Here is a 25185-nt window from a genome sequence, read left to right as displayed (position 1 = left end):
AATATTTTTATAATTAAAATATGTATTATAAATATTAATCAATAAATAATATCCCAGACATATCTGCTAAGTAAAGGTGCACAGCGCAATGCATTTTTAATCAAAAAACAAACAATATAACATCAAAATAAAAAAACTTTTAAAGGCTAGAACACATTTACTTCACAGAACATGTCACCTGTAACAAATTACTTTAAAACATATGTATTTAATAAAGTATACAAATTAATCGGCTTTTTTAGTAGTTCGTGTCTTCTTAGCAGGGAGAGGTTTCTGAGAACGTAACACAGCACTGGCTCGTCGCAGCGCAGCCTGCAAAATACATCACACTAATGTATTAATATCAAATCAATGCTAACAAATCATCCCAATTAGCAAGAATTATATATGATTCACATACTTTGGTAAGATCCACACGATACTTGTTCTTTGTAAGCAAAGACTTCAGCTTATGAAGGGAACGACGTGCTCCAGCCTTCATGGTGCTCTTTACCGTAGCCTTAGCAGGCTTGTTAACTGCCTTAGCCTTCTTGTAGACAACTGTGAATCCCTTTTTGTCAGGAGTATCAACAATGCCTACGCTTTTGCGATGGACCAAGCCAGAGTATCGATAACTGCTCAAATTCGTCAAGTTGTTGGACTCCTAAATATTAAATCATTGTAGTATACTTTCTAAATTTATCACAGCTAGTAAAGTTTTAATCTTTGTAAAACTACAAACCGTAGAGAACGGCTTATTGATGTTGCGCTTCTTGAGAAGGAAGGCATTGTTGTCACGGATTATCATCCAAGTCAAGTGTGACGACATCTTGGAGTCTCTACACTATCAAAATTATATTTTTAATTAAAATTACATATATATCCTTAAAAGATATCAAACATATTCAAAAATCAAGTAATATCAATAGCTCCCGAAAAAATATCTAATAAAGAAATACATATTCGATTAAACTGCACAGAATTCATCGATAAGGTTAGATTGACATTCAACTGGTCATAAAAAAGTCATTTTCCGCAAATATTGTTGTATTGTAAAAACATTTGATAACTTAGAACATGTTACAATTATAAAATAATTATTCTAGCGCGATAAAATATTTTAAAAATATTAAATAATAAAGGTAAAATTATATACACACCACGTGCGCCAGTGAGGAGAAACGACGAAGGAAAGAAATTTTCAAGATGGACGTAACTTCACGAACTACATCATATATAGAAAGGAATAGTTCTCTTCGATTTCAGTGTCAACTAGCGGTTAAACACGTAAACAAAAAATTTTTTTATATTTTATATAATTTTTATACATAGAGTGATAAAAAAATAATATTTCTTTATATATATATTATATATTAGATAATAGAGAAGTAATAAATATAAAAATAAAATATTTATACAAGCATTTTATGTGTGTGTGTGCAAAATATTTCATCGAACATCACATATTTACAATCATACTTCATTACCAAATGGTAATTCGGAAAAAATGCTTACTAAATCAGTCTCATTGTATTCGTCTAATTTTTCTTGCTTTTCCTTGTGACAGATAGTCTGAAAGTCCTGAGGGATAAAAATTTCTATCTCAGATATGTACTTCTTATCATCATTTGAAAAATGTTGCAGATTAGCCCATCGCATCGCTACATCCTTGCACACACATTTTCTGAACACCAAGCAATGAATGTGACGTAGTTTTTCATATTTTATTCTCATAAATCCCAATTTGCTCAATGTGTACCTCCAAGACTTCATCAACTTTGCATTTGCACCAACATGTTTTGAATCAGGACTCACGATAATTAGTATGCCACTGTTTTTTAACACATTATAGGCATTTCTGCAACAAACATATCTCTGTTTCGGACACGGCAGATATTCTAACAACAATGAAAACACTACAGCATCAAATGAATTTGCAGATAGCTGATGAATCTCTCGCTCATCCCAGGAAAGAATTGTCTCCCCTTCAATTGCAACATTTAGGAAATCGCATTGAAAAACTCCTTCTACTGCAGAAATTAAATCAATCGCAGTGACATCAAATGCAGGATCAATGCTCAAAGGATTGTAACAGCTTCCTACGTCCAATATAGATATCTTCTGCTTTTGAAAATTTTGTAATTTATTTTTCACATTAATCTGTTTATTTTCTGACATTTTATTTTCATTGCTCAACTTTTCTAGAGTCATCTTTGTATTTATATCACGCTCTCTTATGTCATATTTTTCTTTACCACCGTTGAAAAAATATTCCTTGCACTGAGTTTTTATCCATTCCATCCTGCAATATGTGCCATTCCTTGAATTGTTATCCGCCCAGCACTTTGTTGCCAATTTTTGCATAGACGCAGCATAGTTCTAGAATTTTATTAAAACATTAATTTTAAATTAATTAATTTTTATATTAAAACATCTCTATTAATTTATAAAATTAGCTTTAAAATTTTGAACAATGTGATGCTTAAAACAAACCTGCAAAACGTCATTTCGCGCCACGTGACGTTCCCATGCAACCTTAGCGCCATATTGATGACACTCGGTACGTAACAAAGCATGAGTTTTCTTCACTATGTCAGCTAGATGTTTATGCTCGTCCGTCGCCATTCATGTATTCAACAGCGCAATTTTATCTCAATATCGTCTTCAATATTCTAGATGCAATGAAAAAATGGAAATTATTTCGCGGGTTTATTCGCATTTAACCAAAGTGGCGACAGATTCACGTGTACCTCTCTTGTTAAATGTCGGAAACACTTTATGTGTCCGGTTCAGTATCTTACGTACTTTTTACGTCCATGAATGATGCTGACTAAACTTTTGTCAGAGATTGTAGGAAGCTTTCAATGCGCCTGCACGGACTGCCTAATTGGCCAAAAAAGGACGAAGCTACCCATTAACTTTCTCTTCCTCTCTCTCTCGTTCCCTATACGAGAATGATACGCGAATGCAACGCGTAAAAAAACATGTCTCTTTACATCACATACGCGAGTGCACCTTTCAGCATGATTAGAGTCCAGCGACAATACATATGTCATGCACGATCCGGATAGACCGTGCCTGTGCTGTGCGCGTCGTCACCTTTCGCCTGCGCCGTCGCCGTTACGGAAGCGCGAGGAAAAATACGCGAGGCGAAGATTATGAGCGCGTTGTCGTACGACGACCCGAGAAACCGCCCTCGAAGACTTTCCAATTGTATCCGTTCTCGCAGCACGCCGCTGAGAAACGCGAGAATGACTTAGGTCAAGCACGCCGAGAACACGGACGATAAGGAACTGCATACGCGATGCGGAACCTACGGGCATGCTGGCTGTTTTGGGTGGGTCTACCGATGATCGCAGCCTACCCTGTACCTTCGTCGCTTCTCACAGGTAGACATTGGGTTTTCATCGCGTGTAAAAGCTGCTACTATAAATATCGACCCTATTTAATTACAGTTTAATCCTTTTTTTATTTTTAAATTCTATATTTATGTACACATATACATGTACATATGCAGTATTTTATAGATAGAGGAGTATTAATCTTCCTCCACTTCCTTTTTTTTATTATGTAAAAAAAAAAGACAATTAAACCGCAATTGACACTAGTTTTACAACAGTTTTTGAATATTTTGGAGCAAATGTTAAGTAACTTTGTTATTATTGTAGATTCACCACATACTCGGTCTTCCTCACAATGGGAACACTACTGGTTACGTTACGCGATTGCTCTGTCAAGTGTTACCGCCACAGCGCTGACTTTGGCCGGATGCCTTTGTTGCCAGAGGCACAGAAGACCTAAGGGATTTCAGGTAGTTTGAGAACACCCTTACGCACTTAAAATAGAAAGAACGACGTCATTGCTTTACAGCTCTAACACCAGTCTCTGCATTTTTTAATTATAGGACAAAGCAGAAAAATGCAATCAGGTAACATTGATGTTGCAGGTTCTTTACACTTTTTCCATATAATCAATTAGATGAGAACATAAACAAAATTAATGTGTTGAACTATTAAAAATGCTAAAGACTCTGTCTATGTAAACTGTTATTCACACATATTCTTCTGTAAATACATAATATAAGAATTATATTTTTTACATTAAAATACATCTAATAAAGTTTTATGGATAGAGTCTTTGCTATTAGTACACATTTTACACAGCCATGTAGTATTGTAGGGCTAGTTTTTTTTATAATTTAACATCGATAACACTTTGTTGAAACTGAAAGAGATCGTTTAATTATTTTTATTTCACAAATATTAAGCATATCCTTAGTTTCTCGATTCTTCTCTAGAGATTAGTAATTAGCATGTGTAATGTGATACATTTTTATTTTCACAACAACGAAACATAACCAGCAACAACGATGAGAAAACATGTGAAATGGTATTGTTATCATTATAGGAATTCAAGGACGGAAGTATAGGACAAGAGAGTACGCTTGATCGATCCGTCGAAGGATTGGAATTGGATGCCTCTAGGACGTTAGCTATTTCCGAGAGGGTCCAATTTGAACCTTTACCTGTGGACAGTATTGTGGCTGGCGCTAGAACCACTCCAACGCACAAAGCGGTACCATTGTCAGCGCCGCGCAACGAAGATCAGGATGCAGAACACGTCATTCTGCAGGAACCATGCAGCGAATGGTTCAACTCCAATGAACTTTACGTCCCAAGGGAAAAACTCAAGTACCTCAGAGAAATAGGTCACGGATGGTTCGGAAAGGTTGTCGAGGGTCGGGCGGATCTGGAACGATCGAAGGGTGTATCGAAATCGGGCGGTGTAGTCGTGAGAATTCTCACCGAAGAAGCTACTACCAGAGAAAAGGCCTGGTTTCTTGGCGAGGCCACGCCGTACTTGAAGCTGCGCCATCAGAATGTTTTAGCCTTGCTCGGCTTCTGCTTGGAAACTGATCCGTACCTCTTGCTCTTCGAGTCGTGTCCGGCTGGTGATCTAAAAGGTTTCTTGCTATCTAACCGCGATGTGAAATCGAGGGAAGCGCTCGCGAGGGAGAACGTTCCCATAAGAATCGCAATGGAGATCGCGTCCGGCTTGAAGCACATGCACAGCCACGGTTTCGCGCATACGGATCTTTCCGCGAGAAACTGCCTGGTCGCGCCCGACCTGTCGGCTAAGCTGGGCGATTACGGTACCGGTGTCGAGAAATATCCCGAGGACTATTACATCATAGCAGACCGAGCCTTGCCCATTAGATGGTCCGCGCCGGAAAGTTTGAACTGCACCGACACGACGATCGAAACACAGGAGATCACGCCGCAGGCAAATATGTGGAGTTACGCGGTTCTTCTTTGGGAGATTGCCAGCTGGGGTGAGAGACCTTACAACGATATGAACGACGAGCAAGTCATTCAGATGATTCTATCGTTGAAGAATCAGTTTCTGCCAAATGGCACGCGGCTCCTGCAAAGTTATCTCACCAACTGTCCTCTGAATATATGTCAAGTAACTCGCCTGTGTTTGAACGTGAGCGCGAAGGACAGGCCCTCCCTGGACGACGTGAGGCAGATGTTCTCGCACGAGCACTCGGCACACGCGGATTTCGAGCAACGGTGGGAGAGTTTACGCGCGAACGCCGGCAAGCGAAGCGCCAGCTTGCAGGATCTGCGCGGTAGCATCGATTCCGACTACTGGACTCACATCGTGGACGACGCGCAGACGACGGACACATTGCGGTCCTCGTTTCGCCTCGGACCCGGGGAGCAGGTGAAAAATATTCCCGGAATGAAGACTGCTGCTACGGTGTTTGCGGAGTCCGGCTCGGAAACCGAGGAGGAGAGCTGGAAGGGCCGGATCGAGCAGGGTGTATATACAGAGAAAGTGAAGCAGAAGTCCAAGTCCGTGACAGATCTGATGGTGCTTGTACATATCGATCCGGATTCCGACGCGGAGTGGTCGATGGGGGCCCAAACGACGGAGAAGAGCGTGAAGAAGACCGGTAGCGACAGCGACCTCAGGCACACCGTGCCCGCGGATGAGTTCGACGAGGCATTGAAGAAGCTGCGCGACCCCTTGCCGAGCAACGCCGCCGGTAAAGTCAGGTCGCTGGAGAATCTAGAACGGCCGAAACTCTTAACGCTGACCATGGATCAGTGTCAGATGCCGATTTTGCGGCTGTCTCTGGACAGCGCGGGAAAAGCAGCCGTCGAGAACGACAACAGTGCGTCGTCGAGTGCGAGCGCGGATAGCACGCAGCGCGGCGGCGAGAGGCACGTACTAAGACTGTCGAAGGGAGACCCGGACCTTCCTCTTCTCCGCTATGTACCTGACCAAACGTCCTCTGTTGAAGAAGTGGAGAAGAGGGAGGATCGCGAGGCGCGCGATGCGCCCTTCGTTAACAAGGAGGACAATGATGCTCCTAATCGTTTAGTTTCAAACGATATCGAAGCCGACCAACAGAACACGGTAGACGTTTTACTCTGGAATCACGCATTAGACTCCGCTTTAGAGCATAAAGTACCCGGCTTCACGGACGAGGCGGAATTCAACGAATACACAGACGCATCGATGAAAGAGAGCAACGCCGGCGCGCCGGAAGTCACTGTGACTGCCGTATCTACACCGGACGCGAACTTTTGTAACGCCTATTCGATTTATACCGCCGACGACGAAAACTTTTCTACAATAGAGAACGCGGAGTTGGAGCAAAAATCGTTGCCAAATGACGACGAGGAGGAGAGAAAACAATTGTCCACGCCGGACGACGAGCAGAGTTCCGATTCTGGTTTTCGAGATAAAGAGTCCTGCGAGGAAGAGGAAGCGATCTGTCCGACGTCTGGCAATCTCTTACCCGCGGCTCCAATTTCAGAATCATCGTATCCCGAGGAGGAGCCGTTCCAAATTCTTTTCGAGCTGGATAATATTCTCGATGCAGAATACTACGCTACCCCAGCTGGTCCTGAAAGTATAACGGAAAGTATAACTTCCGCATCAAACATAGAAAGAAACCTTTCGCCCTTGAAACAGAATGTTTCCGATTCAAATCTTGTTTCTGCGAAGGTAAATGATTTAGAAAGTAAACAAATTGATATTATCAGTTCTGATTCGACAGAAATAACCGATGCGGAGACAAGTCCGTGTCGATATGAAGAGAGACGTGAAAATATAACGGAAACAATCATCGAGATGGAAGCAAAGAGTTTGACTCCTGAGAAAGTGCAAGAGTTTAAGGCCGAAGATAATATTCATCCATCGTACGACTCGGAAGCGGAAACCATCTCGAGATCCGACAGGAGTACTTATAATATATACCGAGATTCGGAACAGTACTCGCAGGGAGATTACGAAAATGAGGACGAGGACAGTTCGACGGTGAGCCTGCGTAGCGACAATTCCTACGTGTCGTTCGGCATGGAGGAAGAATTCGTGACGGCGATTCGTAACGAGCTCAGGGAAAAGTTGCCTCAAGCGCAGATGCATATTGTGGAATCTCTGGAACGACACGACGACGATGACGACGACGACGACGATGATGATGAGAACCTTCCTATCCCCTGCGATGTGTATGGCAAACGTTGGGACGACGATGACAGCGACGATCCATCCAATCAAATGAGCGGAGGCGTAGATATTTCGATCAGGTAAGGTTAGGTTCTTATTATATAATAAATATAATAAATAATCAATAAATCAACTAGTGTAAATATTTTATAAAATTAAGAAATACATTTATTTGTTATACTTTATAAAAGAATTAAATATTTATATTAAATGTGTTAATGTAATATGCAACTTTTCTGTTATCCAGATACAATGTGTATGGAACACCGCTTAGTCCCATCTTAGAAGAGCGAGAAAGCACCGTCACTTCCGAGTCTTTGATGTCAAACTCCAGAGAGGCATCCGTTGCTTCGAGGGAATCTGTGCCGTCGGAAGATGTACTGTTAGTCGACACTCGTACGAATGAAATGATATTACTGGAAGGATTGGGAGAACGATTACAGGACGATGATCGGGACACGACAAACGGCGATTTATCCGAAGAAGAAAATTTAGATTTCACTTGTTCAGCCACACGTCCATTAGAGGATAAATCGCGCATCGTCAAGATGAGCGGAGGCGCGCCGTTACCGAGCCCTGAGGAAGAATCCAAATGGCAGCAGTTGCCCTCGTCCTTCCCGTTGCCTTTACCGTTGCCCTCGCCGTTGCAAGATGACTTAATGTCGACGAGTTTTGCCAGTGAACGCGAATGTTGCAGCCAGGATGAAGACGAAGAGGAGGACGAAGAGGAGGAGGAGAACGAAGAGGGAGAGGAAGAAGACGAGGATAACAGTTCTAGTTCCGGTGAATTTGTTTGGAAGGTAAATCCGCGAATGTGCGAATTAAAATCGTTCCTCGAAATTTCGGTCTAAGTTTGCGCTCTCGTTCAAACTTGCAGAGATACAACGAGCCACATATCGAACAGATACGAGTCAAAAGTACCGCAAACAACGACGAAGCGAGTATGGCGACGAGTGTCGAGTTAGAGGAGGAATTGGGTGCCGAAGGCGAAGATGAAGAAGAGGAGGAGGAGTTCACACCTTCGGCCTGGAATGCCGCTTTAGCGCCTCACCGTTCGGCATTGAGGTCTCCGGACAAAACGTTAAAATCTGGGGTAAATACAGATGCAAATGCGCTGTATGCAAAACGATTCGCATCCACATGTCGCATAGATATTAATAACGTTTTTCTTCCTCTTTCGGTTGCCGCTAGGATGAGTTGGTAGGTGTGTCGATTACTTAAGTACAGAGCAATGCATGTAGTTTTAACATTCCTCTCGCGTGACTTTCCCTTGCAGATTTAATTAGAGGTATTTAGCGCGCTTTTTACAAACCTACCATGCTAGATATCCGCTAAATATAGATACATAGCTTAGATACGTATTTCTCTACAAATTCTACGCACTAATGGTGTACCATTTGTTCAGGATCAAAAGAAGAGTGTATGGTTCAAGAAGCAACGCTACCATTGCGTGTACGAGTATCCGAAGGAAACGCTGCCGGACAGTCAAGCGGATAGTACCACCAACTCCGAACCAACGTCCTATTCTGGTACTATTTTCGCACATCATAAATACTATATAAATTATAAAAATTTCTGAAAATTGAAAACTATTTTCTGTCTGTATATATATATTTTTTTAAGTAAAAACATCAGATAAAAATATTTTGATTCGAATAAAAATCTGATATTCCATGTTAGATTGGGAAGAAATGATGGATGAGCCACGATTGGATTTATATCCTTTGGATTACGACGACGCCAATCATACTGGTGCGTATTAATTTACTGAGATAACACTCTTATGCAATGTACGTATGTTTTTATTTGTCTGACACAATGTATTTATTTCCGCCGCAGGGAACGAAGAATTCTTTGTGACCAGTTCGAACCGACCCTTCCAGTTTCAAACTGGCGAAAGTAAGTACGTGAGCCAGTTCTTCCCGGGTGCGAGCGCAATTTCCTTGTCCGATGACCGAGATGAGGTAGACGGGCAGGAGCCGCAGCAAAATAATGTGGACTTCACGAACGAATATGAACAATGTCAGCAGCATCAATTAGGAGAATTAAGACACACTAGAGATCGTTTGAAATTAAATCTAATATCGTCGAACGGTACGCCGTCCACTTCGTTCGTTCCTGTGAAACAATCGCATGCGGACGGTGAGCAACTAGACATTAAAGAAAACCACGAGTCTCAACTTATTGAGAACGTTGCCGCGCAAGACCAATGTATCCCATCGAGTCCAATGAATGACGATGCCACGTTGCCAAAGGTGCCTCACGAAGATGCCCGAGACGGTCCATCTTCTCATAAAGTTTTTCAGTGTGATAGTCAGGAGACGCCGGAGCCCACCGAGAAGTGTAGTGTTTTAGCTCGTGACTGATACGAGACTAAAGTCTGTAACGGAGTTTTATGGAAGACAGTGTAGCCCAAATCCGTCCGAAACAATCTCGTCGTGAGAGAATGCGGTGATTTTCCTCGTTAACGCGATCCGATGATTGTCATCGACGAGATTATTGTAACACGAATCTCGAACAAATGTACATAACGAAAGATGTAGCTAGGATGCTAAGCTACAAGTCGATCGGTTGTCTAAATGATCTTCGAAGATGTTCTATAAATTGTTCTATAGTAAGTACGAAAATGTGTCAATATATATATAGATAGTGTCGGCTTTATATCATCAATAAAGCTGTTTCTCGCGTGACAATTTAGTCACGATAGAGAAGAATGACAACTGAACGAGTGAAAGCTCGTATTGTAAAAAAGCGGACACAGAAATATTAATTCTAGACAATCGATTTGTAGAAAGCTACATCGAAATCACGATGAACAATTCGCATCGCGCGTGTAAATAGTTATTGTTTGTAGCGTAATCGTTATAAATGAGCAGTAGTGCCTATGTAGAATGACACGATTATTTTTATGACTCCTCTACAAGGGACATGTGAATCGTTTTTGCACGTCCATTCTTTCTTCTTTACTCAACACTTATTATCACGCGTTTCTCTCGATATTAATTCAATATTATTAACAAATTTGCTCTCTATTATCAAAGTATTGTACAGGAAAGTATACGGGACGCACCGTTCCGCTTATGAAGACTCTCGACGATGAACATGAAAATATTGTACTTGCACGACTAATTTTCTACACGATGTATACACGATATCTCGATAGACTTTTACTTTCATTAGATCTGTGATGAAAATGCGATGCGTATATCGATCTGTTTTATATTGAAGAAAGAAGACGAATCCTCGTGATGAATTTCAAATATATTTGAGTTGGCGTTTCGCGCATATCGTTCCAAAGCGAGAATCTGACAATCCGATTTGTTTCCTCGGATACGTGATGCAAGATCAGAAATCTTCTTTTCTATAGTGATGTAACGGAAGTATCAAATCTCACTCACTTTTACTCTAATACATAACTCGACGCAATTATGGCATATTCTTTGCTTAAATACCGTATGAAAGTATGCGACACATACGAATAATCGTCAATACAATTCGATATCTCACTGTAAAAGATATTTCTAAAATAGATCTAAAGTACTCGCGCGATAAATATATGCTCGCAAATACCGTTTTAGAGAAATTTTTACAAGTATTTGTTTTTTGCGATAATGTACCTCGTTGTATAATTATTCATATTGGACACAGAGAGACTGCTAGAACGAATCAATGAAACAGTATCGAAACGTGTAAGTATAGCTTTAACGTCCAATGAAAGCTGCGTGGGTATTTGTGCCACTATTGTTTCACAAGTATGCGCGACACTGAGAAGATATGCAAACAAATCACTGCTGTCGTAGCACTCATTGACAGCGAGTGCTGTCACGTCTCTCGCTATTACTACACCTATTATTACTGATACTGCTTTGTGCTCACTATGACATAAGATAGAGAACAATTAATATATTGTTATACAGAAAAAGAAACTGTCTATTTCATCAAACCGTGTTTTCAAATGCCCTTATTTTCTACGATTATCTAATTTAGGAATTTTATATTTTTATTCAAGAGTAGATAGCTTTACTTTGATATACACAAGTGTTAATATTAAAATCATCTTTATTATCTTACGCTGAATGAATCTATGTACAACTTTATACATCGCACTTTATACTACACTCTTGATATTGTATTATATTATTTTTTACTAAATTGTCTTAGAACTACAGAATCTCTACGAGAAATATAAATTTTATTTTAATTTTTTAGTTTAATGAATGCTCTACGCAGTAATACTTCACAAATGACGTTGGTGATTGCGCCATAGAATAATCAGACCGTCGTGATCCGCGGATGCCAATAGAGACTCATCATAATTAAACGATAAAGCTAATGTAGGCGTTGCGTGACCGTGCAGCCGATTGATTCTTGCGGCTTTTCCCTCCCTCGCTGAATCTAACAGATGAATAGCCCCGTCTTCCGATCCAGTGGCTATTAAAGACGCGCCCATTTGTGGGCAGAAGGTAGATCTCAATGGATAATGCCTACGAAAAAACATGTTGAATAAAAACGTTGAAGTGAGAACGAGTTTTTTTTTTTTTTACGATAAAATAATACCTATGCTTGACAGGGTACTTTCTCCAGAAGCATAAAGAACCGTGATTGTCCGCAACGCGATATAATAATACGGCGTTGCACGCGCTGCTCACCAGCAACGCTGCCCAAGGCGCATCCTTGGATAGCCAGGAGCGCCAAGAAAGACTAGTTATCATCCCACCGGTCTCCTGTACTCTTTGCAACTTTGTCAGCCGTCCTATGCCAGGTTCCAATCGGAAAGACACTATAACACCTCTGTCATTGCCGGCCCAGATCACCGAACCACCGCTGCCCTCGCATGCGAGGGAAAGAATCTAGAAATATTGCATGATAATTTAGGTATAAACTTTTCCTCGTATTATTACTTTTCTTCTCAAGAATAAATACCGACCTTTCCACCAATCTTGCAAGATCCGCCGCGTGTATATATGCCGGTGGATACGTTCGAGATCTGAATCAATCCCTGAGAATTGCCAGCTACTATTAAATTATTATTGGCAGGTATGAAATTGCAGCATAAAACCTCTGCTCGTTGTTGGTCATTCACTACTCGCAAGCAAACCGGCTCTGCGTCTGTGCATACTCTCCAAAGCCTTATTGTTGCATCCAAAGAGGAGGAAACTATCAGATCGTTGCTAATGCTCCAATCGAGTGCAGTCACGCCGTTACGATGACCTTCCAAGAGAGCGATTACTTTCGGAGATGTGCTTATGACCTCGCATATGGACAGTGTACCGTCCAGTGATGCACAGCACAATTTGGATCTGTCGTTGTTGGCAAACTTGAGCATTGTTACGGCCGTCTTGTGCTGATCAAAAACATGATGGACTCCAGCAAATGCAAAGTTCTCTGCTGTTGATTTTCGTTGCACAAGGTGGTGCTTTATTTTGTTTTCCGATGATTCTTCGCTGATTGTGTGACTTCCCACACTATTCTGCTCTTGCCTCTCTCCGTAACGCCGATGTAATAATTCTGATCTCAATTTCAGATATTGTGCACCAATTTCTGGATCTTTGGATAGTTTTTCACGGAGCAGCTGATTCCTTCGACGAATGTATAACATACCTGTAATAAAATCTCATAGATATTAAAACTGATCAGTTTGATAATAAAATATGATACAAATAAAACATACCTAAACTAGGATTAGGTAGTTTATTAGCTCGCAATGTATTGTATTTTGCATCGAGTGCAAACACTTGTTGATGCCAGGTAGTAGCCATTTTTTGCGATGTGCTTTCAATAATATTGTTTTGTGATTCTGTCATTGGTAAATATTGTTGAATTCCATTTCAAAATTCACGAATTTATACATATATTGGCAAATTTAATAACTTTTGTTAAGAGATTCGTGTAAACAATACTGTCAGAAGTAAAGCAAAATAAAAAGAATATTACCAACATATTCTTTTTATTCACATTTTTATTTAATTAATAAATATGCATCACTTGTGAATAATATATACTGTTTCTGGTGGTTTCAAATATGTTTGTTTACGTAACAATTTTTTATTTTTATTTGTAGTTTTTTCAATATTAAACATCGTTAAAGAACGCACTTTCAGATACCATTGATCTATAACATTCGATTAATTATTCTTTTCAACCGTCAGTTTGCTTCAATTTCTTTGAGGTTATGTTTGAGAACTGAAATTAATTTCAAGAGCATTGCAAGAGTAGTTTGAACTCCGATGGGCCGGCATAGTATTAAGAAAACATCTTCATAAGAGGAAAAACACAGAATATAAGGTAAACCGTAGTAAAGTTGCAAATTTAAATATTTAAACAAAAATTAAAATATTTTTTCTTTATATTTACACATTAACTTTCTGTTTTACATGAATCTAATTTTTGAAGATCTATAATTAAATTTCTAACGCCTTTGCTCAAATATTAATTTATTTTACACACATATAACAAATATTTGTATTAACAAAATTAACAGCGTTAAATTAAAAGCGTTTATATTAAAAATTGTTTTTGAAGTATCATCTGCTGATTCAGCAAGAATTACTCATTATAATTGTAAATCGTATAATACATTATAAAGAATCTGATGTTACGTCAAACCACAAAGAGATTACGTTTTGCACAAACATGTTCAAGAAATGTTCTAAAATTTGAAAATAAACAAATATGACAAGCAGGCATTTTGTAACTTTTATAATGGTTTCAGAAAAGGATTTTAACATAATTGGGAAAAAATACTTGGAAAAATCTAGGAATGTAGCGTTAAATGTAGAAGCGAAATACAAGTTTGCACCATGGGTATGTAAATCACAAGACTTCTTTAATACATTTATTCTTATATATCCATATTTATACACAGTAGCTATCATTATTATTATTAATTATATAGTAGCAATAGTGGCTTAATGCATTTTGCATTCTCGTTTCAATCGGTTAATATTTGACAAAAATACAAAAATTATTAATGTATAATAATTGTTATGAGAACAAACGTGCTTACTCAGAATCTTATCTCTTTTTTTTGTTTTCCTCCATTTCTTCTATATTTTGCATATTTTCCCCTTACTTTCCATTATACATTACACTTATATTATCTTGTCCTAAATTGATTCGAGTATACAAGGGGGAGTGCGAATCGACTAAAACATACACTAAGATAGAACGAAAATGTTACTTGATTTTCTCTTGGCCGGTTCACCAATTCGTTCCTCCATCGGTGCCGGCCGTATGCATATTCAAAACGTGTATCAGAAATGAGCGGTTTAGTAGTCCACATTCGCGGGACTACGGCGAAGACAATGTAGCCCGACTTCTCTCTCGAGAGAGAGCTCATGAGTACAGATTTACACTCTTCTCCGAAAAAAAGGAAGCTAATCTACATTTTGGTCTTCCAAGTTCTTCAAAACGCATCCTACTCATTATCGCATTTATACGAGTTTATGTATTTATATATTTATATATATGCAGTCGACTAACGAGAGTTTACTTACAACTATTTACTTTTCGCTTACATTTAGCGATACTCGGTAAAGCTTTGTCGGTCCGTCTGTCCATTCGTGCTAGAAGAAACATCGTTTCTTCATCGTTTATCGTACACGCGCAAATTGTAACAATTCTCACAGCACCTTTGTGAAAACGCTTCACATACATTTCTTTCGCTCGTTCGACGTACGTTGTTTTCACTTTTATCTTTTTCATTAGTTTTTTTTTCTCACCGAAGGATTATCTGCGATCATTCATTATTCACAATGCAAAAATGTGTAAAGTATGTTTTCAAAATATGTGTGTTCCGTGTTGGTCAATGTATTATTTCCGGTCAATATGCATATGACTGTACAGGTCGCATTTCTCATCGGCGTAAATAGTGCAATATTAATGAATGTGTACACCAGACGGAATAAATAATTGCTTCTCTTTTTATCGCAATTATAAAAACGATTAAAAAATGTGCTCATTATTACCATCCACACATCGTTACTTTACGTTCGTATCATATTCTTACTGATCGTTCAACTTTTAATTGCCAGATTTTCAAATATATTTTTAACTTAAATCTATCATTAGATAATAAAACAATTATTTATTGTTGAAATTCTTTCAAATCTTTATCACTTTCACAAACATTTCGCTTTAAGAAAAAATATACTGCTATCTTTTAAGCAGTGGAAGAACTAAATAGGATTATTAGATGTTATTTAAATATTTTAATTTTGTAAATTGTTACGATCGTAGATTCAGCTCCTTATTTATGTCTGAAAAGTTCCAAGAATCCACTGAATCCACAATCTTTGAAAATTCAGCGATCAAGTTGAGAGATCAGTGAGATTTGTGACCAACACGATGACGTTTGGCAGCAACAATAAACGACATTTGCACCTTTTTCATAATAATTGTAATAAAAGAAGAAACCATTATTGATAGGAGCTAAAGTAACGATGTTTCTAAATCTAAATCATTAAACAAATAAAAAACAAAAAGTATAGCAATTTTTTAAATTTTAATTTTAAATGTGAGATTCTCACGCAAGTTATAACTCGGGAGAATTCGACGTAGTAAAACGTAAATCCGATCATTTTTTTTCGTACGATCGTGATAAACTGAATTTATATTTATTCCATCGGAATCTCCGAAGTTACAATGTGCGTTACACATTTGCGTTTACATTATACAAAAGAGAAAAGAAAACAATCTAGAAACGCACCATTACCCTTTTCGCTGTCAATACAATACATTCAAAATTGCACTGTCATATACAGAAGGAAAACCTGATACAAAACTCAATTGATGGTGGTTGACCAATTGTGGACTCGATCACCGCAATTGCAAACGCTATAATTTCTTTTGGCACGAGCGCAATTTACAGTTATAAAGAATATGCAATTATACAAGATTTGCACATATACCGTCGCATAAAATGCAAGAAATTATTTCATGTGGTATCGCGTTCCATGCCAGTCTCTTGGAGAAGATTGCGAGTGCGCTGAACCGAACAAATAAAACAATAATATAAATTATATAACATAACTGAAATAGGTCAAATTTGGTTGTTCCGTTACTACTGCAAATCATAGAAGGAAGCACCGAGTTAATAATTGCATATATATATTGCATACATATATGCAATACCAGATGCTTTTTTTCTCTGATTTGCAGCAGTAAATAGAACAACCTATTTTGAGCTCACATTCGGTTATATTATACAGTTCAAGTTTCAAAAGTAAACGCAACATCTTGCCAGTAAAAAAAGAAATCCTTCACTATTATTGGAAAGAAGTCAGATACTTGATATCCGATACACAGAACCAACGAGAACAAATGCAACATCTTAATAGCAATAAGATTAATCTGCCATTAAAAGAAACATTTATAAAAGTATTCACTCCTCCAAGTTCATATCATTCAATGATTGATTAAACGAAGTAATGTGCTAACTTAATGACGAGAAAAATTAGATTATTATCGTGAAAGATTAGCAAATTTTTTATTTATTATTGCTACGCCTTATTTTTATTTTTAATAAAATACAAATAATAGACAAAAGACAATTTGTCACAAATATATTGCCTCGCCCCATCGATGGATATGTACTTTGAAACTGCGAAATTTTATAAATATTTCTCTGACAGCAAGTTATTAATCACATCCCTGTTAAGATATTGCGTTTGTTCACATCCTTGATTCTGTATACACTAGATATAAAATATCTTACTTCTCTCCCGAATTAATTTAACAATAGTAAGCAATTTTATTTCTAGCAAGACGTCGCATCAAGTCCAAACTGTTCTTTTAGTTGTTTCCGGTCCAGTAACTAGGACTATATCCAGGCTTTGTTTGAGGTTTGTTCTGCGAACTCGTGTTGGACCTCTGAGTACTATTGCTGCCGTCTTGATGGAGCGGTTGGTGCAACTGATGCGCCATCGTCGGTATGAAGAGATGTGGCGCACCGTAACCACCAGGCAGGCCAGCGTTTTGGTTGCCCGTGAGACCGAACGGCGGCGGAGTAGCCGAGTGGAAAGTTTGTTTCTCGTAAGACTGCAATAAAGTAAAGAAAGTCCATTGAAGGAAAGATCTGTATAACATACAGATATTCGTCGTTCGTTGTCTGAAAAAAAAAAAAAAACAACATACGTTTACTTTGCTGAGAGCCACGTGACTCTTGGCATACATCGTGGCGTTGATATCCGTCGCAGAGGAGCCAGCGGTGTTAGTGTTTCCCGTGGAAGTGCCGGTCTTGCCGGTCTGGGTGCCGGTGTAACTGCTACCAGCGCCCTTGTACTCGCCGGACGGACCAGCGGAAGCCAAAGCGTCGTAGCTCGCGCCAGCGCCGTAGCCAGACCCGTAGCTACCAGGCTTAGCACTGTACGCGCCGCTATTCGTGCCAGCATTGCCGGCCGTAGCTATTTGCTACAATGCAAATCGGTTCGGTATGAGAAACAGCTCGTTAACTGGAATAAAGTGTGAGAAAAACACGAAATCTACCGGATAAATGGCGGGAGTTCCGTACTGAAAACCTCCCGGCATGATGCCGCTGCCGTACGTAAATGCGTATGCGTATCCTGGAGGGAGTGTGGGATTCATCATCGGCTGCTGATGCTGCGTGGCGGTCTGCAAAAGAACTCCAGTAAGTTTTCGCGCATCGCGTTTCACGCGGGGCGGATCGTTTCGATCGCGATCTTGTCCCTCACCTGCTGCGACATCGTGGAAGGAACTGGAGACGCGTTGCTGTCGTTTCTGGCAAATCTGGCGTCGCTAATACTGGTATACGCTCCCTGCACCCCTTGGACACCCTGAACGCCCTGCACGGCGGAGAGCGCGTCGCCTCTGCCACCACCGAGACTTGTAGCGGGACCAGTTGTCTGATAGCCCAGCGCCGCGTCATAGTAACCAGTAGTTGGCTGCACGTTAGTGAGGGAGGCCAAACACAAAACTACATGCATACACTGTGTACTCCAAATACAAGAAGGCTAACTAACGTCTAAGTTCTCTACGCGTACCGGGCTGGGGACAAGTAAACATGCGGTTTGGTTGGAGATCTAGATCTTGCTATGTAAAAGATATCAAGGTACTCATATCCGGCTGGAATTGTCATTCGCGATAGATCGAGCTACGAAAGAATGCACATGTGACCGTGTTATGCACGAACTTCATCGCTCCGTCATTCGCTCATTCGCCGCCCAATATTCATATAGTCTAAAATATCCCAAGTAAAAAGGACTAGCTACAAAATATATAATACAACTTTCATCAACCACTTTCACCACATTACCACGCCTACCTTCATACAGTCTCAGACACGCAACATCACTCGTGTACAGCCTAAATTTAATCAAGACAGAGAAGAAGGAAACGAGTCAAGATAGATCGGAAGTCGAAACAATCTCGTGGCTAAAGCATCTAAATTTCCAATAAGCTTTAGTTTCCAAGAGAGAAAGAAAGAGAGAGAGAGAGAGAGATATGATACTTCTCCCAGCTATTTTCTGCATGAAGTATTGAAAACCCGATCTGTCTTTACTACCGTAATTGTTTCATGAACGGCACACTATAAATAAGAATTGTGTGTGTTTTCATCGTGAAGGCATTCAGAGGAGATTGAGAAATCGTAGAAAAAATATTGGAATCAGGAGCAGCTACCAAGCAATAAAGAAACGATTACCTCGGCAATCTTCGTACCATATAATAATAACATAGAGTGGAGTGAGCGCGCTTCGAAGCAGCACACCAGTGGGGACCGATCGTTCCAAGTGCGCATTGCGCGCGATCGAAACGGCAAATGATCAAACTACCATGCTTTGTGTCTGTGTACGTTACTTCGAAGAAGCGTCACCCCCGAACAATGCATATTCGTGTCAGGTTGTTACAAATGAAATGGCGAATCTTAATAACGCGAACTTTCCGCCGTCTAAAAGTCTGAAAGGTTAAATTTCGAAAACAACCGTTTCACTCGCAGCAACCCAACACCTGAATAAATATAGAGAAACGAGTGAACTAATGAAGAATCGAGCAGTGACTGACCATGTGCGGTATTCTCTGCTGCACAATTTGTAAATCCTCGTAGCTGTACACGGGTTGCTGGAAGGTTGCATACGGCACACCCTGACCCATGATGTACTGATGACTCAGCATGGGAGTCATACTTCCGGCCGCACCACCGCCCGTCATGTTCCCGGTACCGCTGCTGCCTGTCACTACGCCGCTCGACGTGCTTTTTGGTACAGCTAATCGAACAGAATATGTATCTACTTTGTACTCATTTTTTCTAACAATATCACCATCGTTAAATGTGTAAGCATCATAATAGCTACGACGCACAATGATAGAGATAGATGTTGTTAAACTGATTTCAAGTAAGCTTCCAAGCATCTACTAACCATTAGAATTCGTAACTTTAGTCTGTGAACTGTTTACGGAAGCCGAGGTGAGACCCAACGTCGGCGCGCTGGTCGTCGCGAGCGAACTGTTTGACGTCGTCGCGCTGCTGTCGTATTGCGAGTCCTTCGTCGCGGTGCTGTTCAGCTTATGATTGTGAGACGCCGCTTGCGGCTGGCTGGCGTAACTGCCGTACGGGCTCGCGTATACCTGTCAAGCATCAGTTCGATATTTATAAAACTTGCATCGCAACAAAACGCTAGTTTTTAATTGTATTTTTATTGCATAATCAAAGTGTGATAAAAATACACGATAGTAACTTATACTTACAGACTGCGCGGCGCTCTGGTAAGCACCAGAACTTTGCGTTATCGGTGACGTGAACGTCGTCACAGAAGACTGATAAGCCTGGGGCTGATACGCCTGATATCCAGCGTTGCTGTTCGACACAGTATTAGTAGCTACGGATTGCGCTTGATATTGTGATGTCGTAGCCGGTACATATCCGCTCGCGGATTGGTAAACCTATCGAGAGAATAAGTTATTCCAAGAAATAGTCTCAGCATTGTTGAATATTTTTATGGGGGAAAAAAAAATTGAAATCGATTTGTACCATTACCTGGCTACTAGTGGTGGGTTGATTATAACCGGAAGTCGCGGACGCCGATGCGGAAGGAGAAGCCTGACTAAAGGTTGACGCGTTTGATTGCGGGAACGACGTCGACGAGTTGTAGCTCGCCTGCGATACCGTCGCTGTCGCGGAGTAACTATTCGTGTTGGCGGCTGACGCCGTTTGGAAGGTAGATTGTGAAGATTGGCTATTCGTCGAATACGCGTTGTAAGTGCTCGGCGTGCCGCTTGACGGCTGGAAGGACGATTTCTGCGATGCCTGGTACGTCGTCGACGCGCCGTACGTCGGTGCATTTCCAGGCGAGACTTGCGACGTGAAGTCTTGCTTAGTTATGTCCAAACTTTGGCCAGTACTGCTTCCGCGAGCGGTGAAGCTTTGGGAATTTATCGAATGGTCACTCGACACCGGCAGGTTGTCGGCATTCGACAGCTAAAAATATATAAAGTATACATTGAAAGATGTGCGTGTTAACGAAACTGTAATGGGATCATCAAGAGTGAAACTTACCATCTGAGAACTGGCGTTGAAGGGTGCGGTGGAAGTTTGCGTAGTTTCAATATCGAGTGAATTACTCGTGTTGGCAGTGTTCACAGCGTTCGCACCGGAAGTCATGTCCACACCAGGAATTGTACTATTTGTCGAATTGTATTTTTCATTCGCGGAACCGTCGAGGGAGCCCGAATCGCTGCCGAACTCAAGCGCGCCGAATTGCACATCGAGGTAGCCCATTCCGCTGTTCACCGCGTCACCCGGCATCTCTACGGCGCTCGACGGTATCTTTGACGGTGGAGGAACTCTTGGACGTTGCTTTGCTTGCCTTTGAGGCTGCAAGTGTAAGTACACGAACCAATTAAAAATTTCAAATAAACATTAGCGTCAGAAGATTAATTATGTAATGTAAAAATATTGCAGTACCTGACTGGATACAGACGATGAAAACGACGTTTGCCCAGCCGCTTTTAAGCTTTCGCTCGTCTGCTGAGTGAGTTGCGTCAGATATTGAGTTTGCGCCGCCGTTAGTACGCCGCTGCTAATAGCGCTGGGTTGCTGTGACAACTGCAACGTCGGTAAGCTTAATACAGTTGGCTGCGGCTGCTGCTGTTGCTGCGGTTGTTGAGGTTGTTGCTGCAGTAAACTCTGCTGCTGCATCGTAGACATTTCAGAGAGTTTCGGTAGTTCCTGCAAATTGCATTTGAAAAAGTGTATATAAGTGTGAAACATGCGAAAAGGCATTAACAATGTGAAATAATGCTATTAGGTACTTTGTAAGATCGTACTTCCTGCTGAAGCAGCGAGAGATTGACACCTTGACCGGCTTGCGTCGACGGTAGTTCCTGAGGCTTTGGTTCTTCTAGAGCAGGAGGAGGTTCCAGGATATTCGCGCTCGGCGTGAAGACCTTGGTATCTGCCAAAGACCCCGTGTATTCCTCGTTGTCCCAATCTTCTGTGGATTCCAAATTTTGCCAAGCATCTGGATATGCGTTATCAGTAATTTAATGTACATGTTCAATTGTACGCATTGAACAATGTACATGTGGGGAGTACAAATCAGAGCTTCTTGTTTCCGGGTTAGAACGTAGAATGTTCAAAATCCAGCCATGATTTGATGAGAAGAGGAAAAAAAAAACAAATTTTGTCCGAGGGAATCAATAGAATAAAACTTACCCATTTTTGGTTCCTGAATACTTTGTTGCTGTTCTTCGCTACCAGTCCAGGTGTCGATGGGACGATTAAAGCTGTGAGCAGTGGAGGTAGACGACGGGTCATTGCGATTCGCAAAAGTCCTAGGTCCAAGACTTCTACCACCACCACGACCTCCGCGACCTGATCTTCCTGGTCCACCCCTACCTCTTCTGCTGTAACTGCCGCCATCGCGAACACCATCCTCCATGTTTCTCTCGTTCTCTTTGTTTTCTCGCCCACGCCCTATTTGTGGACAAACAATTTTACGCAAATTGTAATTTATTGTAAAATAATTTAAAGACTTAGAAATCTCTATTGACTTTTTAACTATAAACTAATATAAAAAAAAACTTTTTATAGCTAAATAATTCGAATAGTGTTGTAAAATTTTAAGGAAAATAATTAAACGTACATCCACGGTTGTCATGGTTAGCACGGCCTCGCATACGCGGAGGACCGCCGCTACGTTGGTTGCGGCGTTCTTCCCAGTCGCCATTGTCCTGTTGACCACCGGACTGATCCGTATTCTGCTTGGAACCGCTGGGCTGACGAGGCTTCTTCTTTTTCACCTCCCATTCTGTTTGTCCCCCTTCCAGAAGATCGTTGACAGCACGCTCCAAGTCACCATCACTGTCATGCAGAGCCGTGATAACCGCGTCTTCCGAACGTTGAGTCATAGCCATGACTTCCTTAATACGTTCCTTTAGAAGGGGGTCCTCACCTCCCGCCATTCTGGTGTCGATAATTTGTGCGTGCCGGATCTGATTTGTGTTTTGCTGTATGAAACAAACATGATTGAATTTTAGAAATGTTTTAGAATTACAAACGTCACATATGCATTTATCTATGTTTGTATTTGTTCTCTGTACTTTTACTCTGCTTAAATAAAAGAAACATATTTATTGAAAATTTTGTTGAAAATACATATTTATTTACAGAAACTGAAATTTTTTTATGAGAAATAATGTTTTATAGATTGCTGCTATTTAATATATTGAGTGCAGTGTTTCTATAGACATATCATTACAAATATTCTTAATTATACTAACCTGGGCCTTGTCATGTTTTGTCGAATCCGTTTTAGACTGATGATCTGATTTGCCGTGTTGTTGTGATTTGTTTTTATTGGTGCCTCTTCCACCAGAGGACACCAGGGATTTGTTGCTTGAGCTCATTGCCAACTAAAATCCCACACACCTAAGCACTCACAGTATCACACTATGTACACTCTCTATTTACAATCTGAAACAGAATATATTAGCCATTACAGATCTAATTATAGCTACTAAATTGTGTGATTTCTAATAATGCATTGTTTTCGTTATCGCAGAAGTATGGTGAAATAAGAAGCTGAGCAATATACCCTAGCACACATATATCTTGCTTTGCAAAACAATAACTATTACCTTCAAGATAAATTAAGTATCAGAAATTAAGCTATATTTGCAGGTATTATAAAAGCACCTTTCCAAATTTTATCGCAATACTAGCTGTGCATTTACATTCTTTGTATTTGTTACTAATTTTCCAACTAATTATGTTTTTCATGCGTATCAATTATATTTTTAAATTATATATAAATCCCAAATGAATTCAAAATTAATGTAAAAATAAAACTTCATTTCTTTGTAAGTTTATAAAACACAACTAAAATTTTTTTCATAGGAAAGTATCACAAAAGATATCTTTGTTATTACTAATGTGCAATATTAAGAAAGGTAAATTATTTTTAAAAATTTAAGCTTGCACACCAAATTGATAAAATATTATACAATTAATATATTTCTCATTTCTAGATATGCATAAAAAAAAAAAAAAAAAGAAAACCTTTGTGTGAATAACTGCTTTTAAATACCCATAAAAGCTTACAAAATATACGAAGTTAAGATCATCTAGCGACGATAAATAAAGAATGTAAAGTCCATTCAGGGACGATAACGAAAGTTAAACAAAATATCAACGCTTATCGCCTCGACGATTGTCTCGATAGAATCCGAACTGCTTCCTGCTCGATGACGATACGTAAAACAATGTGATTAATGACGATCCACGATATTTCGTCAGGAAAATCAACGGTCGAAACACGAGTGAGCATGTTTAAGAGCCTCAAGCGAGTATTGTCGGCACGGCGGGAAACTCTTTACGCGTCGTACATGGAATTTCCCAGGGAAAATTTCGGCGGTGGAATCTCAATGTTGCGCGTCGGAGAATTCAATTGTGGAAAAAAAGAACACCTCGTCGGGCGCGTCGTCAGGCCGCTCGCACGCCGCGTTGCACGGTTGCGAAGGCACCTCGCGGGCGAAGCGAAGAAAGGCGGTATATAAACGGAAGTCGGGTCACGCTGTACAGAAACGGAACGCAGGCTATCGGGACGAGCGGCACGCGATGTATGCGAGTCACACGCGGACGAGAAATATTTTCAGAGGGCCATGTGCACGGCCGGACGCCATTTCTGCTTTGCGTAAGGAAGGATTGTCAACCATCGCCGCGGCGGTGCATTCATGGATTCCCGACGGAGTCTCAGAATGGCCGAGGCGCAAGGATCTTTTTTTCAGATAACTCACGGCGTATGCGTAGGCGGTGTGTGCGTACTCGAGCGGGCGCGACTGCGAGCAAAAAACGTACGACGATTCACGGCACCTCGGCGCTTGGGGCCGTGGCGCGCGAAAGACCACGAGAAAAACAACGAATTCGCTTTCGTACCTGGGTTAGTGCGCTCGAAAACGCAGCTCGGTCACGTGACCGCAAAGGCCCCCCTTCCCACGATGCACCAAGGCACCTAACAGTGCCTCAACAGCACAACTAGCACCGCTTCGTCGCTCTTTATCACAGCTCTATGCGCAAGGATGTGGATCAGAACGACAACCGAAACAAAATGAACACTGACGAACACTGCTCTGCACTGCTCTATCCGCACGCCACGTTACATCGTCTGCTGCCTGAAGCAGAATCCCCCTACTTCCGGTAGTGATGAAAGAAGTCATGTGAAAATCGAGCCT

General features: G+C 40.6%; 5 protein-coding genes and 2 long non-coding RNA genes across 20 annotated transcripts; 3 read left to right on the top strand and 4 right to left on the bottom strand.

Moving 5' to 3' along the window:
• Window positions 1-188: 188 nt before the first annotated feature.
• RpL28 (ribosomal protein L28) lies at window positions 189-1173 on the bottom strand. The gene is made up of 4 exons (XM_012370781.2): window positions 1140-1173; window positions 722-823; window positions 401-643; window positions 189-312 (listed from the first exon to the last, which is right to left on the bottom strand). Exons 2-4 carry the CDS (start codon window positions 806-808, stop codon window positions 226-228), a joined length of 417 nt encoding a protein of 138 aa, XP_012226204.2. The 5' UTR covers window positions 809-823; window positions 1140-1173; the 3' UTR covers window positions 189-225.
• On the bottom strand, window positions 720-2925 carry Samtor (S-adenosylmethionine sensor upstream of TORC1). Of its 3 annotated transcripts, none has more exons than XM_012370779.2 (5): window positions 2785-2925; window positions 2473-2651; window positions 1495-2358; window positions 1140-1251; window positions 720-823 (listed from the first exon to the last, which is right to left on the bottom strand). In XM_012370779.2, exons 2-4 carry the CDS (start codon window positions 2602-2604, stop codon window positions 1210-1212), a joined length of 1038 nt encoding a protein of 345 aa, XP_012226202.1. In that variant the 5' UTR covers window positions 2605-2651; window positions 2785-2925; the 3' UTR covers window positions 720-823; window positions 1140-1209. The 3 variants fall into 3 exon arrangements, with proteins under 3 accessions (XP_012226202.1, XP_012226201.1, XP_067213611.1); XM_012370778.2 differs by having other exon boundaries at window positions 2730-2866; XM_067357510.1 differs by having other exon boundaries at window positions 720-818; window positions 2730-2866.
• Window positions 2926-3225: 300 nt separating this feature from the next.
• Window positions 3226-12024, top strand: LOC105674456 (uncharacterized). 5 transcript variants are annotated; one of them, XR_010890792.1, is made up of 10 exons: window positions 3226-3368; window positions 3648-3790; window positions 3884-3907; window positions 4387-7580; window positions 7748-8300; window positions 8378-8593; window positions 8692-8704; window positions 8906-9029; window positions 9181-9252; window positions 9340-9409. XR_010890792.1 is itself a non-coding variant. In XM_012370764.2 (9 exons), exons 1-9 carry the CDS (start codon window positions 3284-3286, stop codon window positions 9864-9866), a joined length of 4938 nt encoding a protein of 1645 aa, XP_012226187.1. In that variant the 5' UTR covers window positions 3226-3283; the 3' UTR covers window positions 9867-12024. The 5 variants fall into 5 exon arrangements, 3 of the variants coding, with proteins under 3 accessions (XP_012226187.1, XP_012226188.1, XP_067213489.1); XM_012370764.2 differs by lacking the exon at window positions 8692-8704 and having other exon boundaries at window positions 9340-12024; XR_001101116.2 differs by lacking the exons at window positions 9181-9252; window positions 9340-9409 and having other exon boundaries at window positions 8692-8788.
• LOC105674461 (WD repeat-containing protein 13) lies at window positions 11542-13671 on the bottom strand. The gene is made up of 4 exons (XM_012370777.2): window positions 13172-13671; window positions 12428-13101; window positions 12058-12350; window positions 11542-11984 (listed from the first exon to the last, which is right to left on the bottom strand). The coding sequence occupies exons 1-4, from the start codon at window positions 13302-13304 to the stop codon at window positions 11738-11740; spliced, it is 1347 nt and encodes a 448-aa protein (XP_012226200.1). The 5' UTR covers window positions 13305-13671; the 3' UTR covers window positions 11542-11737.
• On the top strand, window positions 13644-14464 carry LOC137000564 (uncharacterized). Its single transcript, XR_010890840.1, has 2 exons — window positions 13644-13785; window positions 14213-14464. It is a non-coding gene; the product is annotated as an uncharacterized lncRNA (long non-coding RNA).
• lig (lingerer) lies at window positions 14310-25085 on the bottom strand. Of its 8 annotated transcripts, none has more exons than XM_012370768.2 (15): window positions 24890-25085; window positions 23236-23428; window positions 22599-22962; window positions 22169-22429; window positions 21766-21974; window positions 21419-21682; window positions 21011-21328; window positions 20486-20932; window positions 20203-20397; window positions 19875-20082; window positions 19519-19721; window positions 18192-18401; window positions 17986-18111; window positions 17635-17910; window positions 14310-17538 (listed from the first exon to the last, which is right to left on the bottom strand). In XM_012370768.2, exons 2-15 carry the CDS (start codon window positions 23359-23361, stop codon window positions 17293-17295), a joined length of 3453 nt encoding a protein of 1150 aa, XP_012226191.1. In that variant the 5' UTR covers window positions 23362-23428; window positions 24890-25085; the 3' UTR covers window positions 14310-17292. The 8 variants fall into 8 exon arrangements, with proteins under 8 accessions (XP_012226191.1, XP_012226199.1, XP_012226195.1 ...); XM_012370776.2 differs by having other exon boundaries at window positions 18192-18362; XM_012370772.2 differs by having other exon boundaries at window positions 20492-20932; window positions 24890-25084.
• On the top strand, window positions 21194-23095 carry LOC137000563 (uncharacterized). Its single transcript, XR_010890839.1, has 2 exons — window positions 21194-21336; window positions 21416-23095. It is a non-coding gene; the product is annotated as an uncharacterized lncRNA (long non-coding RNA).
• Window positions 25086-25185: the final 100 nt, after the last annotated feature.

This window comes from Linepithema humile, chromosome 1 (genome assembly GCF_040581485.1).
Source record: "Linepithema humile isolate Giens D197 chromosome 1, Lhum_UNIL_v1.0, whole genome shotgun sequence".
Classification (NCBI taxonomy): domain Eukaryota; kingdom Metazoa; phylum Arthropoda; class Insecta; order Hymenoptera; family Formicidae; genus Linepithema; species Linepithema humile.
This window is presented reverse-complemented; position numbering and strand designations above follow the sequence as displayed.

Bases quoted from the DNA above. Each gene is read 5' to 3' on its own strand.
- RpL28 (XM_012370781.2), bottom strand. From the start codon at position 808: ATGTCGTCACACTTGACTTGGATGATAATCCGTGACAACAATGCCTTC. The intron at 644-721 runs GTTTGTAGTTTT...TTTAATATTTAG, and splicing joins TCAATAAGCCGTTCTCTACG to GAGTCCAACAACTTGACGAA. The intron at 313-400 runs GTATGTGAATCA...TGTATTTTGCAG, and splicing joins ATCGTGTGGATCTTACCAAA to GCTGCGCTGCGACGAGCCAG.
- Samtor (XM_012370779.2), bottom strand. From the start codon at position 2,604: ATGGCGACGGACGAGCATAAACATCTAGCTGACATAGTGAAGAAAACT. The intron at 2,359-2,472 runs GTTTGTTTTAAG...ATAAAATTCTAG, and splicing joins CGCGAAATGACGTTTTGCAG to AACTATGCTGCGTCTATGCA. The intron at 1,252-1,494 runs GTAAGCATTTTT...TTTAACCGCTAG, and splicing joins AATACAATGAGACTGATTTA to TTGACACTGAAATCGAAGAG.
- LOC105674456 (XM_012370764.2), top strand. From the start codon at position 3,284: ATGCGGAACCTACGGGCATGCTGGCTGTTTTGGGTGGGTCTACCGATG. The intron at 3,791-3,883 runs GTAGTTTGAGAA...TTTTAATTATAG, and splicing joins GAAGACCTAAGGGATTTCAG to GACAAAGCAGAAAAATGCAA. The intron at 8,301-8,377 runs GTAAATCCGCGA...TCAAACTTGCAG, and splicing joins CCGGTGAATTTGTTTGGAAG to AGATACAACGAGCCACATAT.
- LOC105674461 (XM_012370777.2), bottom strand. From the start codon at position 13,304: ATGACAGAATCACAAAACAATATTATTGAAAGCACATCGCAAAAAATG. The intron at 13,102-13,171 runs GTATGTTTTATT...ATTTTATTACAG, and splicing joins ACTACCTAATCCTAGTTTAG to GTATGTTATACATTCGTCGA. The intron at 11,985-12,057 runs GTATTATTTTAT...GTTTTTTCGTAG, and splicing joins AAGTACCCTGTCAAGCATAG to GCATTATCCATTGAGATCTA.
- lig (XM_012370768.2), bottom strand. From the start codon at position 23,361: ATGAGCTCAAGCAACAAATCCCTGGTGTCCTCTGGTGGAAGAGGCACC. The intron at 22,430-22,598 runs GTACGTTTAATT...GTCCACAAATAG, and splicing joins TAACCATGACAACCGTGGAT to GGCGTGGGCGAGAAAACAAA. The intron at 20,083-20,202 runs GTAAGTATAAGT...GATGCTTGACAG, and splicing joins ACCAGAGCGCCGCGCAGTCT to GTATACGCGAGCCCGTACGG.